This window comes from Lithobates pipiens, unplaced genomic scaffold (assembly GCF_037356315.1).
Source record: "Lithobates pipiens isolate NorthernLeopardFrog02 unplaced genomic scaffold, aLitPip1_a1.2 Scaffold_8, whole genome shotgun sequence".
Taxonomy (NCBI): domain Eukaryota; kingdom Metazoa; phylum Chordata; class Amphibia; order Anura; family Ranidae; genus Lithobates; species Lithobates pipiens.
Genome location: NW_027507903.1, coordinates 209,552,274 through 209,568,040, shown reverse-complemented (window position 1 = coordinate 209,568,040; position 15,767 = coordinate 209,552,274). Strand labels below are relative to the sequence as shown.

The 15,767-nt window shown below is 39.8% G+C and overlaps 1 protein-coding gene across 2 annotated transcripts in view; it reads left to right on the top strand.

Annotated features, from left to right (window-relative positions):
- The first annotated feature begins 6,435 nt into the window (after positions 1-6,435).
- The window catches only part of CAV1 (caveolin 1), a 91,342-nt gene continuing 82,010 nt past the window's right edge, over positions 6,436-15,767 (top strand). Inside the window, exons 1-2 of one of the 2 annotated variants that reach the window (XM_077473936.1) lie at positions 6,451-6,553; positions 9,653-9,902. Coding sequence is in view for 1 of the 2 variants with exons in the window: in XM_077473935.1 (XP_077330061.1) it covers positions 6,524-6,553 (30 nt within the window). In the remaining variant the exon portion in view is untranslated. Of the gene's footprint in view, positions 6,554-9,652; positions 9,903-15,767 lie in introns of both variants that reach the window. The other variant, XM_077473935.1, reaches the window with a different exon arrangement.

Below are 15,767 nucleotides of genomic sequence, written 5' to 3'. Positions count from 1 at the left end.
AGACTCGGGATTACCGCTAGGAAGGTTAAACAACTCGAACTCTAGGCAGATATAAATAACAAGCATGAATGAATCCTACAATTGTTAATACATCTTTAAATGTAGGTACTGTAAGTAGCTGAATTGGAACTGATATCAGCTTCCAGTAGTCGCTGTACAGCAGGCCTGGAGTGTGAGGGAAAGAAGCAGTTGAGCCAATCAGTTCATGTGCTGACAAGTAGGGTGATGATAGTGGGAAAAAGCAGAATGACAAAGGGATAAGCACATTGTGCTGCTTTTCTTTTCACTGTCCAGTCACAGGGGGTGAATGAGGTCACCCATAAGCCTGAGGACATTTAGCAGCAGAAAAAACTACTGCAAGGGCAATTTCTACCGTGAAGCTGAATACTGTAGTAAAAGTTGGTATTATTATTTTTCGACATTTAATGGGCTATTCACTTTCATCTTGTTATCTTTGTTAAATTCTGAAACCCTTATATCACTAAAAGTATATAATTGATTTTATCCCTAGAGCAAAATATCCTCTGCATCCAAAACTTTAATGCTCAGCTTATTACACTGACATTTTCCGATGCATAAAGATAGGTCCAAAATGCACAAAAAATATGAACAGCAAGAAAAGGTCACCCGGGAATGTTCACAGACATAATAACCTCTCACCAACAGTAAATTCCTTACTTTGGGTGGGTTCCTTAAAGTTGCAAGGAGTCCAAAGCTGTGGTTTCAGATTCTGGCAGATGCTGATAAGTTGTAACATACATCAGCTTCTTTTATCTCTCTAATGTCGCGCACACACGGCATTACACAAGCTCTGATGGTTTTTCCGACGGGCTTCCGCTCAAGCTGTCTTGCATACACACGGTCACACAAAAATTCTCGGAGCTTTCCACTGGCAAGAACGTGGTGATGTACAACACTACGACAAGCCGAGAAAATGTAGCTCAATGCTTCCGAGAAATGCGTCAGATTTTGCGTGTCGGAATTTGTACAGACGATCGGAATTTCTGATTGGAACTTTTTCCGACCAAAAAATAGAGAATTTGCTCTCAATCGTTTGCTGGCCGAAATTCCGCCAGCAAAAGTCCGATGGAGCATACAGTCGATCGCATTTTCCGACTAAAAGCTCTCTCACTTTTGCTGGTGGAATTTTCGATCGCGTGTACGGGGCATAAGACTTCAGTGGCATGATTTTATTGTTGTTGTTTCAAGCTCTGCCTTTTCAGACAAGGAGTCTCACTTCTCCAGATGCAATTTCCATAACAAAAAAAACAAATCAGCGATTTTACAATAAGAGTGAAAATGCATATTAGCTGTGACAGGTAGATAAATATCGGTACTAGACCTTTAAAACCTAGATGTGGCCTAAATCATTTTTAGAGGCCATTGTGACATCCAGAACAGTACAAAAAGGAAAAAAAAAGTTCTTGTATTTTGTAAATGTCTTTCTGACTCAAAATGGCAATACCTTAAATCAGGGAAAAGCGCTTTAGTATATCGACATCTTTAGCAGATCATTATTATTTTGTAGCTATGTTAAGCTTTACAAGGAGTATTAGCATAATAAATCTCATGTCTTTCACGACCTTTTATCCCTCAGCCTTATTTGGTAAAAATCAATTCAAACATCTGTAGTTAAATAGGGGCTATTTTTAGGATTCCCTATCTAGCAGTTCTAAAAAGAAATAACCAATTTCTGAGGATCTGCCAAGATTTAACTGGATCCGATCTCTCCCTTCATAATATAGACTCTGTTTTATTATTTCATACGCTCTGTTAAAATAACCATGTTGCCAGTTTATTTATTCATCGGTGTAAATGGTTTTAAACCTACTCTTCTGTGTTATATATCCATGTCTCAAGTAGCATTAAAAGCTAGGCTGGCATGACACAGAGTGAGACCTCTCTATGTTATATACCTTTAAATAGTATACATTTACTTTCAGCCTAAAAGCTATATGCTGTCTAGGTTAAACATTGTGACCATCGCAGAAAAAGAATGGAATATTGGAATATGTTCCCATGGAAATATTTTTCTCTGTTTACGGGAATGCTTACCATCAGTTGCCATGATTTCTTACATTTTCCATGCCTTTCATTTGTGCGGATTTAAAATAATGTAAGTATTTCTGTGAATGTTCCCTAACCCCTTTCTAGATGGAGACTTAAACAGACCAGAAAGTGAGTTAATTTAACCCAATTAAACTATAATCAAGAAGAATGCGTTATTGCATACTTAAAATTATCTTGTATTAGACGAGTACTGTGAAACACTCAAAGCAATTCTTGTATAACGCAAAATAGACTAACCAGGTTTGTCAAGCATCAGACATAGTACAATTCCGAAATACAGAGCTCTTAAAGTGTACAGTGGGGACAGAAAGTATTCAGACCCCCTTAAATTTCTCACTCTTTGTTATATTGCAGCCATTTGTTAAAATTATTTAAGTTAATTAATGTACACACAGCACCCCATATTGACAGAAAAACACAGAATTGTTGACATTTTTGCAGATTTATTAAAAAAGAAAAACTGAAATATCACATGGTCCTAAGTATTCAGACCCTTTGCTGTGACACTCATATATTTAACTCAGGTGCTGTCCATTTCTTCTGATCATTCTTGAGATGGTTCTACACCTTCATTTGAGTAAAGCTGTGTTTGATTATACTGATTGGACTTGATTAGTAAAGCCACACACCTGTCTATATAAGACCTTACAGCTCACAGTGAGTGTCAGAGCAAATGAATACCATGAGGTCAAAGGAACTGCCTGAAGAGCTCAGAGATGGAATTGTGGCAAGGCACAGATCTGCCCAAGGTTACAAAAAATTTCTCCTGTACTTAATGATCCTAATCCTTAAATGGAAGACGTTTGGGATGACCAGAACCCTTCCTAGAGCTGTCCGTCCAGCCAAACAGCTATCGGGGGAGAAGAGCCTTGGTGAGAGAGGTAAAGAAGAACCCAAAGATCACTGTGGCTGAGCTCCAGAGATGCAGTCGGGAGAAAGTTGTAGGAAGTCAACAATCACTGCAGCCCTCCACCAGTTGGGGTTTTATGGCAGAGTGGCCCGGTAGAAGCCTCTCCTCAGTGCAAGACACTTGAAAGCCCACATAAAGTTTGCTAAAAAAAAACACCTGAAGGACTCCAAGGTGAGAAATAAGATTCTCAGGTCTGATGAGACCAAGATAGAATTTTTTGGCCTTAATTCTAAGCGGTATGTGTGGAGAAAACCAGGCACCGCTTATCACCTGTCCAATACAGTCCCAACACTGAAGCATGGTGGTGGCAGCATCATGCTGTGGGGGTGTTTTTCAGCTGCAGGGACAGGATGACTGGTTGCAATTGAGGGAAAGAAGAATGCGGCCAAGTACAGGGATATTCTGGACGAAAACCTTCTCCAGAGTGCTCAGGACCTCAGACTGGGTCAAAGGTTTACCTTCCAACAAGACAATGACCCTAAGCATACAGCTAAAATAACGAAGAAGTGGCTTCACAACAACTCCGTTACTGTTCTTGAATGGCCCAGCCAGAGCCCTGACTTAAACCCAATTGAGTATCTCTGGAGGGACATAAAAATGGCTGTCCACCAATGGTTACCATCCAACCTGACAGAACTGGAAAGGATCTGCAAGGAGGAATTGCAGAGGATCCCCAAATACAGGTGTGAAAAACTTGTTGCATCTTTCCCAAAAAGACTCATGGCTGTATTAGATCAAAGGAGTGCTTCTACTAAATACTGAGCAAAGGGTCTGAATACTTAGGACCATGTGATACTTCAGTTTTTCTTTTTTAATAAATCTGCAAAAATGTCAACAATTCAGTGTTTTTCTGTCAATATGGGGTGCCGTGTGAATATTAATGAGGAGAAAATGGCTGCAATATAACAAAGAGTGAAAAATTTAAGGGGGTCTAAATACTTTCCGTCCCCACTGTATGTTTAACTTTTTTTTTTAGTTTTAAAAAGTTAGGGGAAAGAAGGTGTTGGCAAATCCCACATTTTTGAGTTGTCACAGGAATAGTAGGGGAGGGGAAATCTTTCAATGATGACTTGTTCTAATGCCATTTGGCCAAGAGGACATATCATCTTGCTTTGGAGGGAACTGATCTTACTTCCTGCAGTGTCTATGGGGCAGAGAATTAAGAAAATCTTCTTGACAGGACTCAAGACAGCAGCAAAAAAAAAAAAAAAAAAAACAGAAAGGGGTTGTAACCATTCCCAACTCTATCCAAAACTACAAAAGAAAGTTTAGGCTTTTCAATTTAAATAAATATTGAGCCAGAGGGTCAGTGAAGCATTTTCATAGTGTTTCCAGGAATGGTAATTTCAGCATAGGTAATTTTCATGAGAAAAAAAAAAAACACACACACAAACACACTAACAGCAAGAACGAATATCCTATAGCATAAATTAAAGTGTTGTTAACCCACTATATGATGATCATGCCATCCTCTCTGTTATATAATGCCATGTGCCCCAGTGCCTGTGCTGTATAAAAAAATGGCCATTATATCATATATCAGACCAGCTCCTGGTGCTCACGTGACTCCTCGGCTCTCTCCTCTGTCCAGCTGAGAGCAATAGCAGACAGGGCCAAGCACTGCCGTTGACATTACCCGGGAGGAGGGAAGGAAAAAGGAGAGAGACCCATGAGTCACATGAGCGCCGGGGAAACTCTGATATACGGTATAATCAGCATCTTTTTTTATATAGTACCAACAAAGGGACACATAGATTTATAGAACAGAGGGGACAGCATGCTTATATTATAGATTTGATTGCATCAGGAGAGGAGGATCCTGGAGTTGACGGAGCTGACAGGTAGGGGGGGGGGGGGGAGGACACAGGAGAAAAAGGAGAGCAGAGACCAGGGCTGTGGATGATGGAGGCACGTAAACTGACCATGGTGTCAGGGCTCAGCAGCCATGATATACCATGGTCAGAGTACAGGGGGGGAGGGTATAGCCAGGAAGAGTCAACTGGGTATTTTAGGTGATACAGGGGGCCAAGTTAAACAGTGCAAGCACTGTGCAGTGTAACATTCTTTAAGGGAACAGGATCCATTTGTTTTTAGGGTAACAAACACTTTAATACAAGACCTTCCCATTGATATACAAAAAGTTTTCTAGTTATTAAATTGAGTTCATAGCCCCCCCCCTCCCCGCCCCTTTCCTCTGCCACCTATTTTTCTCAATTGACCAGTATGACTGTCCAATACAGTACTAGGCCAATGGTGATGCTTTGGAAAGGGAAGGAAAAGGATCAAAACACAACTTAGAAAGCTTATGAGACCACTTGGGTGTTCCAAAGACCTTGGGAGTCTACAATAAGAAAGAACATGAAGTTGGCCGCTTAGTAGTGCCTGCTACATGTTGATACAGCTGAATGTTTTGCATAGAACTACAAGTAGACCACACCTTTTCAAAGGTGGCTTATGGAGTTTCCCCATCATTTAAATTGGACCTCTACTTAAATATGACCATAAACTTTAACCAAAAGTGGTTGTTATGTAAAACAATTAATGGAAGCCTGTTGCAAACTCACAAGAAAAAAAAAACATAAGTACTTAAAGTATAACTAAAGACAAACCTTTTTCTTTTTTTAGTTTTGGACAGATTGTATTGCTGCCTGCGTCCCCATTAAGAGATTCAACCTCTCTATTTGTCCTGTTCACCATTATTATTGAAAATGTTAATCCCAAATTTTGGGTTGTCTTCAGAAAAGTAATAGAGGGGAAATCTTCCAATGAGAACACTAATTCTGGTGACCCGGGGGGCCCATTTTTAAATGATGGAAATGTATCTGCTCAGCAGCAGCTCGAAGTGACAAAATACAAATACCATACACTCCAGCTCCGTGAATCTGAGAAACATCATACATTCAAACTTACTGATGCCATCAGTTATGTTAGTAGACAAGCTTGTAACAAAGAAAATAATTCTAATTTGTCAGTTCCATTTGTTACTTAATCTTATGTATTGTCTCTTGAGTCAGAGAAAGTGTTTGAAGTTGTATCTTGTGTCTCACCTCACCCCTACTTCTTATCCTTTAGTAAAAACTGTCCTCTTTATAACCTATGATCTTATACCACATCCAGTAATCCTCTAACTGCTCAATACCCTGGTTTATTCAAATAAATCTTATATACTTAGAGCAAATGTGGGGAAAATCCACAATGGCATCTATTCTGTTTAAACAATCCAATACTAACAAGAGTATAGTAATGTACAGGTAAAGCAAAGTTTTACTTTGGAGGAAAAGTTTTGTGGATCACAGCACCTTATTTTGTTCTGATGTTTTACGAGCCCTTGGGATGTGTCTGAGCTCAACGGGGCTGTCATCGATGCCAAAACCAAGCAGAACAAACATTGGAAGTGGGCCAGCAACAATCATGCTCGCAGCCACCTCCTTCCCCTCCTTTCCTAGCTGTTCCTTTACACAATGCTGTATCTTCCTCCCTCAGATCCCTTAAATCATACCTCCCTCAAATCTCATTCAGAGCTCCTGGCAACTGAAGGACAGCATGTCTGGTGGCAAATACATAGATGAAGAGGTAGGAGTGCTCAGAGTGGTCTCTTTCTTCTAGCTCAGGCAGTAAGCTCATATAGTAATATACTTTGTAAAACTTTAAGGTTATGTATTTAATACATGTGTACCTGCCACATGTTAAAAAGTACAGTGGGTCACATGATGAGATGATTTACAGACTGTCAAAGTAGAAACGAGAGATAGAGGAATTCTAAGTGGCACTACCCTGTGCAAACCATTTTTAGCTGATAGCCTTGACATGGGGATGTTAACTCCTTAAAAATATGTTTATGTAATAAAATGTTTGCTTGGGGGGAGTAGAGAATGGAATGTAACTTGGCTTCCCTACCAAAGGATTTATTCTTCATGAGCTCTGTTTGGCACTCCTGTGCTTGCTGATGTGTAGTCGAAAAAGGGAGTTTAGGAAATGGCATTTGTTTTGCACAGGTGTGTTCATACCCACATGGTGAGGTCACTTCTGTTCAGTAAAATGCACATCTAGCCTAACCTCAGGGCTCTGTGAATAGGAGAATTGTAAGCGGAGCTTCCACAGAAAGTCAAAATTACAGAGTTGTGCTGGAAAATCTGTTCTACACTGCAAACCTTCAAAGTGCATTTTTGAAGAATCTTGTGTTGCCTCTCCCTTTTCCTACACGGAGAAAATTTGACTAATGTGAGTTGTTTCACAGTATGCAGACACAAATTGAAATAATACTGCTGAGCTGCAATAAAATTATAAGCAGGCTTTTTTTTATACAATTACTAATTCATTTACTAGCTTTTAATAATGTAGATGTGCTAAATTACAGTATTACTATAATTAGGCTTCACACTTAGTATTCCTTGTGAATGCTCATAGCATGGTTGGCCATAAATGGCTAGTTGAGGGGATAACTAACAAGAAAAAAATGCTTGGTGCAAGCAAAGTCTGAGGTTTTGCAGGATGTTCGAACATGTTTTGCTTATTCCCCAAAAGAAAAGAGTATGATCCTTTAATTGTGCATACATTAGAGACAAATCTCTATCAAGTTCAGATGCAAAGTAGAGGTTTTTTTTTTTTAAATCAGGGAGGTCTAATACATATATTTGAAGCAAATAAGAGGTAGCTTTAGTTGTACCTTGTAACAGATGCCAGATCGGTCCATTGTTATTAAAGACAATGGGGTTGAATTACTAAAACTGGAGAGTGCAAAATCAGGTGCAGCTCTGCATGCAAACCAATCAGATTCTAGGTTCCTTTGTCAAAGTTTAATTGAACAAGGTGAAGTTAGAAGCTGATTGGCTACCATGCACAACTGCACCAGATTTTGCACTCTCCAGTTTTAGTAAATCAACCCCCATGAATATGAAGTTTGAATTGGCATTTGATTATTTTTATTTTAGGCATCTTAAGAGTGATGGCAAAGGAAATCATTCCAAAAACTCATTTAATTAATAAGATATTTTTGAACAGTAAAGGCCATATACCAATCATAATTATGCCCATTTATGAGTTTAAAATAGTCAGTTCAGAAAAAGGTGATTCCACATTGGTTGTTCTGGGTTGTTAAACTTTACCATTGGTTTTTGCTTTATTAAAGTCTAGCATGTAACCATAGACAACCTTATGACTTATCCTGTGTGACGTTTCTTTGTCAGCCATAGGTATCACTCATCAATAGGTGCTGAACATATACCTAGAGCTTTGCTGGTAACATACGGCTTGGCCTAACTTATAGTAGGATGGAAACCAGTGATTTTTATGGGTGTGTATACGTTATTCTGATTGGTTAACCTCTTAATTGGCAGTTCCCATACTTTGTCTCATAAAATTCCAGATGCTAGTATGCTTTGTGGTCTTCATGCAGGGTTTGTTCCACCATTGTAAATAGTAGATCATATTTCTCAACACCACAGTACAATGAATGAATTATTATTACACTGTTTTGTGATCCTGGGCTAGCTATGTTAGTATGGCATAATTCTCAAGATAGTTATTGCATTTTTAATATAAAAAGGTTGATTTTGTTTTTATGTCACATCACACAGATTTCAAGTTAAACAGTGACCGCATTTCCATTCACAGAGGGCATTTAAACTTGAATAATTTAGAGTTAGAATGATGCTCATCAGTAGAAATTTATATGGGCTAAAAAGGCAGAGAAACAATACCATAGATTCTAATAGATGCCCATAATAATATTTTAATGATGTTGTGTTGGTTTTGAAATTCAAACATGCCATTTAACACATGAGAATGTGGGGGGCATCTCAACAACATGTCAAATATATCTATATAACTCATATAAAACATAGCATAGCAACAGTCATTTAAAACTAAACTCTACATAATTGAACTACATGTATGGGTACTGTTATGCCCAATAAATAATTTGAGTAGCCGGTTTTGTCAACACCACTGCCAGATAGCACAGCCAGATCCTCAGCCTGCACTGCAACAATAGCAGCATAGCTGGGTTAAGGATGCAAGTCAAAACACACCCAGCAGAGCCCAACTGACTCTTAGTAGATAGGAGTTGACCTTCTAAAGAAGAATAGGTTTACTTTGTAAGGCAATTTTCTCTTTGCTTAGTAAATTAGGTGAAACGTTGCTTTGCAAAAAATAATCCAATCACATGCAAAGAAAATTTGAAAAAAACAGTACAGGCATACCCCACAATTAAGTACACAATGGGGTTTATTTATTAAAGCTGCAAAGTGCAAAATCAGGCTCACTTCTGCATAGAAACCAATGAGTTTCCAGGTTTTATTACCAAAGCTTAATTGAACAAGCTGGGGTTAGAAGCTCATTGGTTTCTATGCAGAAGCGAGCCTGATTTTGCACTTTCCAGCTTTAGTAAATAAACCCCATTGTGTACTTTAAAGTGGGGTAAGCCTGTATTTTTGCTTGCATACATTTGGATGATGGATATCAGCAGAACTTCTCACTCACTATGCTAAGAGAAAATTCCTTTACTAAGAAAACAGCCTTTCAGTCTATAGTAAATCAAAGCCTAATGTTGGTCTTCCCTTTCCTACTCTCAGTGTTGCAATACAGAAAAGGGAACTGATATTAAGAAATATATCAATACTTTAAAGCAGTTACACTGAAAAAGATTCACCTGCCATAATTTGCTTTTTATAGTTGCCTGAAGCTCATCTTTGAAGTGTCCCTGTTATTACCTAAAAATATCCTCAAACTTACATACCTGGAAAAAAAATTGTGAATACATTTCCAACTGAATACGGTAGTGACGTAAAAGGTGGAAGGAGGAATCAGTGAGTGTTGCGGCTGCCCCGGGAGATTGACACTCCCAGAAGTGTCGGTTTTCCAACAAACTTCAGCTAAGGTTTCTTGCAAAAGGAGTGTTCTGACAGAGTGGACAGCAGGAAAGGTAAGTAGTCACCATCTTATTTTTCCGGTAAGCCTCTTTGGGGATGTTTTTAGTTAGTAACAAGGTCACTGTAACATAAAATGAAAATGTAAGTCTCAGGCATACCTCCATTATTCCTGCACTCCAAAAGTACCCAGCACAGGGCCAGTATAACAAAATCTTTACACTAGCATGGAAGTACTTAGAGATGACTGGAATCTTCTAAAACAGAGGTCTCCAACCCCCAGGCAATGGACAGGTACCGCCCATGGCCTGTAAGAACCAGGGTGCTCTGGGGGAATTCCCATGGGAATGGAGAGCTACCAGAGCTCTTGTAGGGATGATGTGGTGCGTTATTCAGCGCACCACGAATCTGGTCCTTGGTGTGTTGGGGGACTACCGTTCTAAAAACACTTTGTACACAACAGGTTATGGATTAAGTGTTCCCAGAAGACCTGATTACTGATTACCAATAGACTGGGTGACCCAGTACACATTTTAGACTAAAGTGTATGTTTAATTACAATTTTTTGGTTTAATGCACCAGCATCAACATAAATGTACTACCAAGTACTTTCAAGACTGTGTCCTTTAACACAAAGACCAGCCCTGAACCTATTTGAAGTTTACCAAGCGACACTTGATCATCCACTCGTATGTACTAAATAAAGTTTATCTTCCTATTGGAATGAGTTTCTTGAACAATATACGCCACCGACATGTTCCGACAATGAAAAGAGTTTCATGAGAAATAACAATGTATTCTGTTCAGTTGCTTTGGGAGTCAGGTCAGTTTTTATTGTTTCTTGTTGTTCTTCCTTTCTCACTTTTCCACTGTGAATAGTTTTCCTGCACATAAGGAAATGTATTACAACCATATTTTGACGGAATTTTTTGTTCATCTCACTGAAGAGTAACAGTGGTCTTAAAAAAAAAAAAAGAAAAAAAGAAAAATCACAGGTTCTCGTTTAAAGTGGTATTAAACCCAAAAAAACAAACATTTCTTTTTTCTTTTATTACAGCTCACCAGTTCTTAGGTGTGGCAGCTATGTTAGTTTTATTTATTTATTTATTTTTTCCTTTATTTTCACCTGTTGAACCTGCCAGCAAGTCTCCTATTTTTTGGCTAAACTGTTCTGCAAAAGTGGCAGTTTGAGGTAAACCCTTTAACACGGACAAGGGTGCTTACAATGATCAGCCATTGATGTAAAATATTTTTCACAAAACAAGAAAAAAATATTCAACGTTAAATAGTCATTATTTAACGTTGAACTCCGGGAACAAAAGCTTTCATTAAATATATTGCTAAATAGCCACAAATGATATAAATCCACTTTGTATGCCCAAAATATATATTATCAAGTAAAAGTAGCAGTGCCTCAGCACTGCCCTGTACATAGCCTGTGCAAAGAGAGGAGCTACCCTCTCCTCAGACTGCCAATGCTGCTGTCTAAGGGGGTCTCCATTGCTCCTTCAGTGGACTGGAGATACCTTAACACAGGATGTGTGTTACTGGCTGGATAACCTGGCTGGATAAAGGGAAAAAATAAATAAAAATTGTCAACCCTTAAAGCTGTCTCTGTTGAGAAGTCATTAAGTCAAGTGATCTGTTTAATTGCAGAGGAGTGGGAGGCTACCGATGCAGCTGCTCAATTACGCCAAAGCCTTAAAGGCTCCACCAGGAGCCAACCAGGTTCTCAACTAAGTCAGTTTGCTAAAGTTCCCAGCAGACAACAGATTAACTTGTATGATGTTAGTATTCTCTTACCAGTACCAGGGTACCCTCTTTAGGGTCTCCGGCACATGCTCTGATTTAATAAAAGTCCAGTTCAAGTAAGACTGTGTTAGAAGTTGCTGATGATCTCTAACTTTCAATCTTACTGAGATAGTGTCTCTTTTCCTTCCTTACAAGTGGTGGAGGTGCTCTCTAGTGCAGTCGGATCCCACTAGGCATTACAAGTTTCTTTGTTTCTCTGAATTTTCAACTGATTGTGGTCAGCTATGGCTGGGATCCATTCATCTATCGGCAGCTCAGTCTCTTTCTCACACACCCACTTGCTTCAAGGACCATCCTCTTTCCTTTCCTCTCACTGGGCTGCAGTTCCTACTCCTTGCTCTGTTGCACCAGCCAATCACTGTTCTTTGATCTTTAGAATCAGCAAAGATGGCTGCCCCCTGCACTGGAGACACTCTATAGATGAGCATTGCAAAGTGGTCTCCTTAAAGATGGCTGTTGCTCTTCTGCATTAATTAATTCAGCTTAACCCAGTCCACAATGCAGAAGGATAATACAGCATCAACAAAGGATGACGCTCCACAGCAGATATCAATTACAGTCCAGGTTATACTGCTTTAATGATGTTTAGATTCATTTTTATTTTTCCAGTGTGAAAAGCCATTACAAATTATAGTAGGAATGTGAGAATGTTAGTTATAGCAATAGTGTAAGTCCTCCTCATCTAGCTTACAAAATGGCTGTATTGTTTCAAATAAACTGTTGTGACCTTTGGACCGTACTTCCAATATTTCCATAGTATGAAGAGAAGCATTAAACAAAGGTTAGTCTTGTGTCTTATGGAAAACCAACAGCTGTCATTGGAATCTATATGATACATTTCATAAAGTTTGGTGCATAAGACACATAAATAAAGGCGAGTGAAAAGTACATCCAGTCTTCTCTGATACCTATATATTTATGTCATTTGGTTATTGGCAGGGTGTAGGTTTATGAAAACTGAAGTAAGGAAACACGCTGTCCTAGACATACGTAATGTAAAATCCGAGCTTTTCCTCACAACTACTTGTCAGGTTCTGGACTTCACGTTCCTCGTGTATGTTAGAGAATTATAGGTATAACCTATAACAGCTATGGGCAAAAGAGTTTATTTTTACACTGTGCATTGTAGTGAAGAGAGCAATGATGAAAGCTAATCCAAAACAAGCAAAATTCAGCTTTCACTGGTCTGACTACAGTATATTACTCAGAAATATATATTTATAAATATATGACAGGTTGTCTGCCATGATTGGCGGTCACATGATCAGAAAGCTCCTGATTGAAAGCAACGATCTGGAGCTTTACCTTAACCGCCAGTAACTGTTCTGGGAGTGCGCAGGGCGCACATGTACAGCACAGCCGTGTTTGCAATGTGGTACACAAATATGCGGCCGCTTGGCGCCAAGGCCCACCCACCAAGAGGCTGTATATTTGCTGCCATCATTGCCAAGAGGTTAAAGGATAAGTTTACACTTTGAAACATGTTACATGTTCCAACCATATTTTATTTTCATCAGCTGCAGTCATTCCCCCCCTCCCCGGTGATAGTCATTCACTCACAGAATGAGAAACAACAAGTCCTGACAGCCTTTGTGGCTGTTGGCTTGTAGCTCTCAATGAATTATCACTGTGCTGTTGAGCATGGTGGTAATTTGTTTATTCTTCCTGTCAGTGAGTATCTGCTTGCCCGTACGAGGTACGAACAGACAGATACAGTGACAGGTCTGTAGGAGTCCCGCAGAGTACCAATGATTTACAGGCACCCAAAACAAAAATAGTATTTATTATATTTTGTTAAAAGGTGAACCTATCCTTTAAAACTTCCTTTCCCTTTTTAAAGTTGTTGTAAAGGCAAAAGGCTTTTGCATTCTATGTATAAAGGTAAAAAAAACTTGGGTTTTTGAGTGCAGCTCACCCCCCTCCCAGCCCGCCTTATACTTACCTGAGCCCAATCTTGATGCAGCAATGTGCATGAGAGCCGAGGCTCTCTCTGCTCTCTCAGCTCTCTCACGCCTCATTGGCTTAGAGACAACAGTGGGAGGTGAGGAGGGAGTGGGGGGCATGGCCAAGCCTTGCTCTGTGTGTCTTAAGGACACACAGGCCGGGTTCAGGAGTGAGCACGCATGTGTGCCCCTATAGTAAGCTGTTTGCTGCCAGGAGTCAGGAGCACCGGCGGATGACCCGAGAAGAGGAGGATCGAGCTGCTCTGAACAATACTATTGCACAGAGCAAGTAAGTATGTTTGTTATTTTAAATAAAAACAAGAAGGTTTAGTATCACTTTAATATGCAACACTATTTATTTATTTTTTTGTAAAATTCAATGTAATATGACAACCTGGAAGAGTTCTATACACAGTTGGTGTACAGTACAGCCCCGGAAATGTAATTTTATGTGATTGGCTCGCTGACTTCACAGAAGTTTGCATTAATATATAAGTTAGATTTTAGGCATTCTCTGCAAAAAAAAACATTTTTGGTGAGTTATTCCCAAAGGGTTAGTCACTTCTAAAGAGATTGAGACTGTCATTTTCCTCATCAGATCCCTGCAAGTTCATCACTTTAAATCGGATGAGTGCATTTATTTTCCCTTTTTAAACGATTTCCCTTTATTTCCATCGAGTGATCCTGCCAGTAATATACTTAACTTCTTAGGGCTTTTTCACACAGATGGTAAAACATGTAGTTGGGTCATCTCTTTACCTCTTCCTGAACACTTATCAACATCACACAAAATTGTTAAAGTCAAAAGTTTTTTTTTACCTTACAATACATGTATTGTCCTTTCAAAAGGTGTCCCCCCCCCCCCCCATCCATCCAGTGCTGTGCCTCCCTCTCACCTCTCTCCCAGACTTGGCTAAGTACAGTGTCTCCTGCTGCTGTCAATCAAATCCTGTGGGAAAGGCATGGGGCACCGACCCGAGTCACGCTGTGCATGTCAATGGACGCACAAAGCCCGGCTCAGGATCAAGCCTGCAGTTGGGCCACAATAGGAAGCAAGTTCCTATGGTGTCACACAGAGAAGAGAAGGAGCAGAGATAAGGATCCCATAAGAGGAGGATTGAGCCAGCATTAGCATTACCTTGTATTGATGTGAATCAAAACTAATTCTGCCTGCAAAGTTCGGCAGACATTGATACTTTGCAACTGCCTCCATTCACTTCTATTCAATTGTGCCAAAAAGGCGATGCATAGTAGTCCATTATGCTTTACCTTTGCAGGGAATCAAAGAGGAAGTAAACCCATCAGCGTTTACTTCCTCTTTAAGGGTGCAGTTGCACGGCAATCATTTTCCCTTTTAGCCTCGTATAAAATAAAAACAAACATCTCACATGGCATTTGCGGAGCGTTGCTCGATGTTGGTGCATCCAAAATGCTCATTAATATTATAGCAGAGTTAATGCTCTTTAAAGACTGCTTTAGCCCTTGTACACACGGTCGGAGAATCCGTCGGAATGTGTCCTATCGGACCGTGTTGTCGGATAATCCGACTGTGTGTGGTATGCATCGGACTGATTCCGTCGGAATATCTGTCGGACCCAATGTTCCAACTTGTTGGAAATATTTCCCGACCAACTGGGCCGATCGGACATACTCCGATCATGTGTAGAGAATTTTGATCGGACCAAGTGCCACGCATGCTCAGATCAAATTCCTACATCAAAGCTATTGGCTACTAGCCTGAATGTAGTCCCATCGTAACGAAATTACGTCATTACGTTCTGAAAGATCGGATTTTTCGACAACTTTGTCCGACCATGTGTATGCAACAGTTTCGGACAAGATCCGACGGACAAAATCCGACGGGCAAAATCCGACGGATTTGGTTGTCGAAATCTCCGACCCTGTGTACAGGGGCCTAGAATCCAATGCTTGTGTAAAAGAGCCCATAAGATGTCTTCACTCTGGATGGAGGAGAAATGGAGGCATCTTTGGACAGAAGCATTGTCAGTCTGGGGAGATGATAGTGTTAGATACACTACCAGATTTAGATGGACTCGACTAACAAATCAAAGTCAGTCTCCAGTTAACACTTTTTAATTACCATATTTTTCGTTCCATAAGATGCACCCCCCCCCCCCCCCCCCCAAAATGGGAAAAAATGTTGGT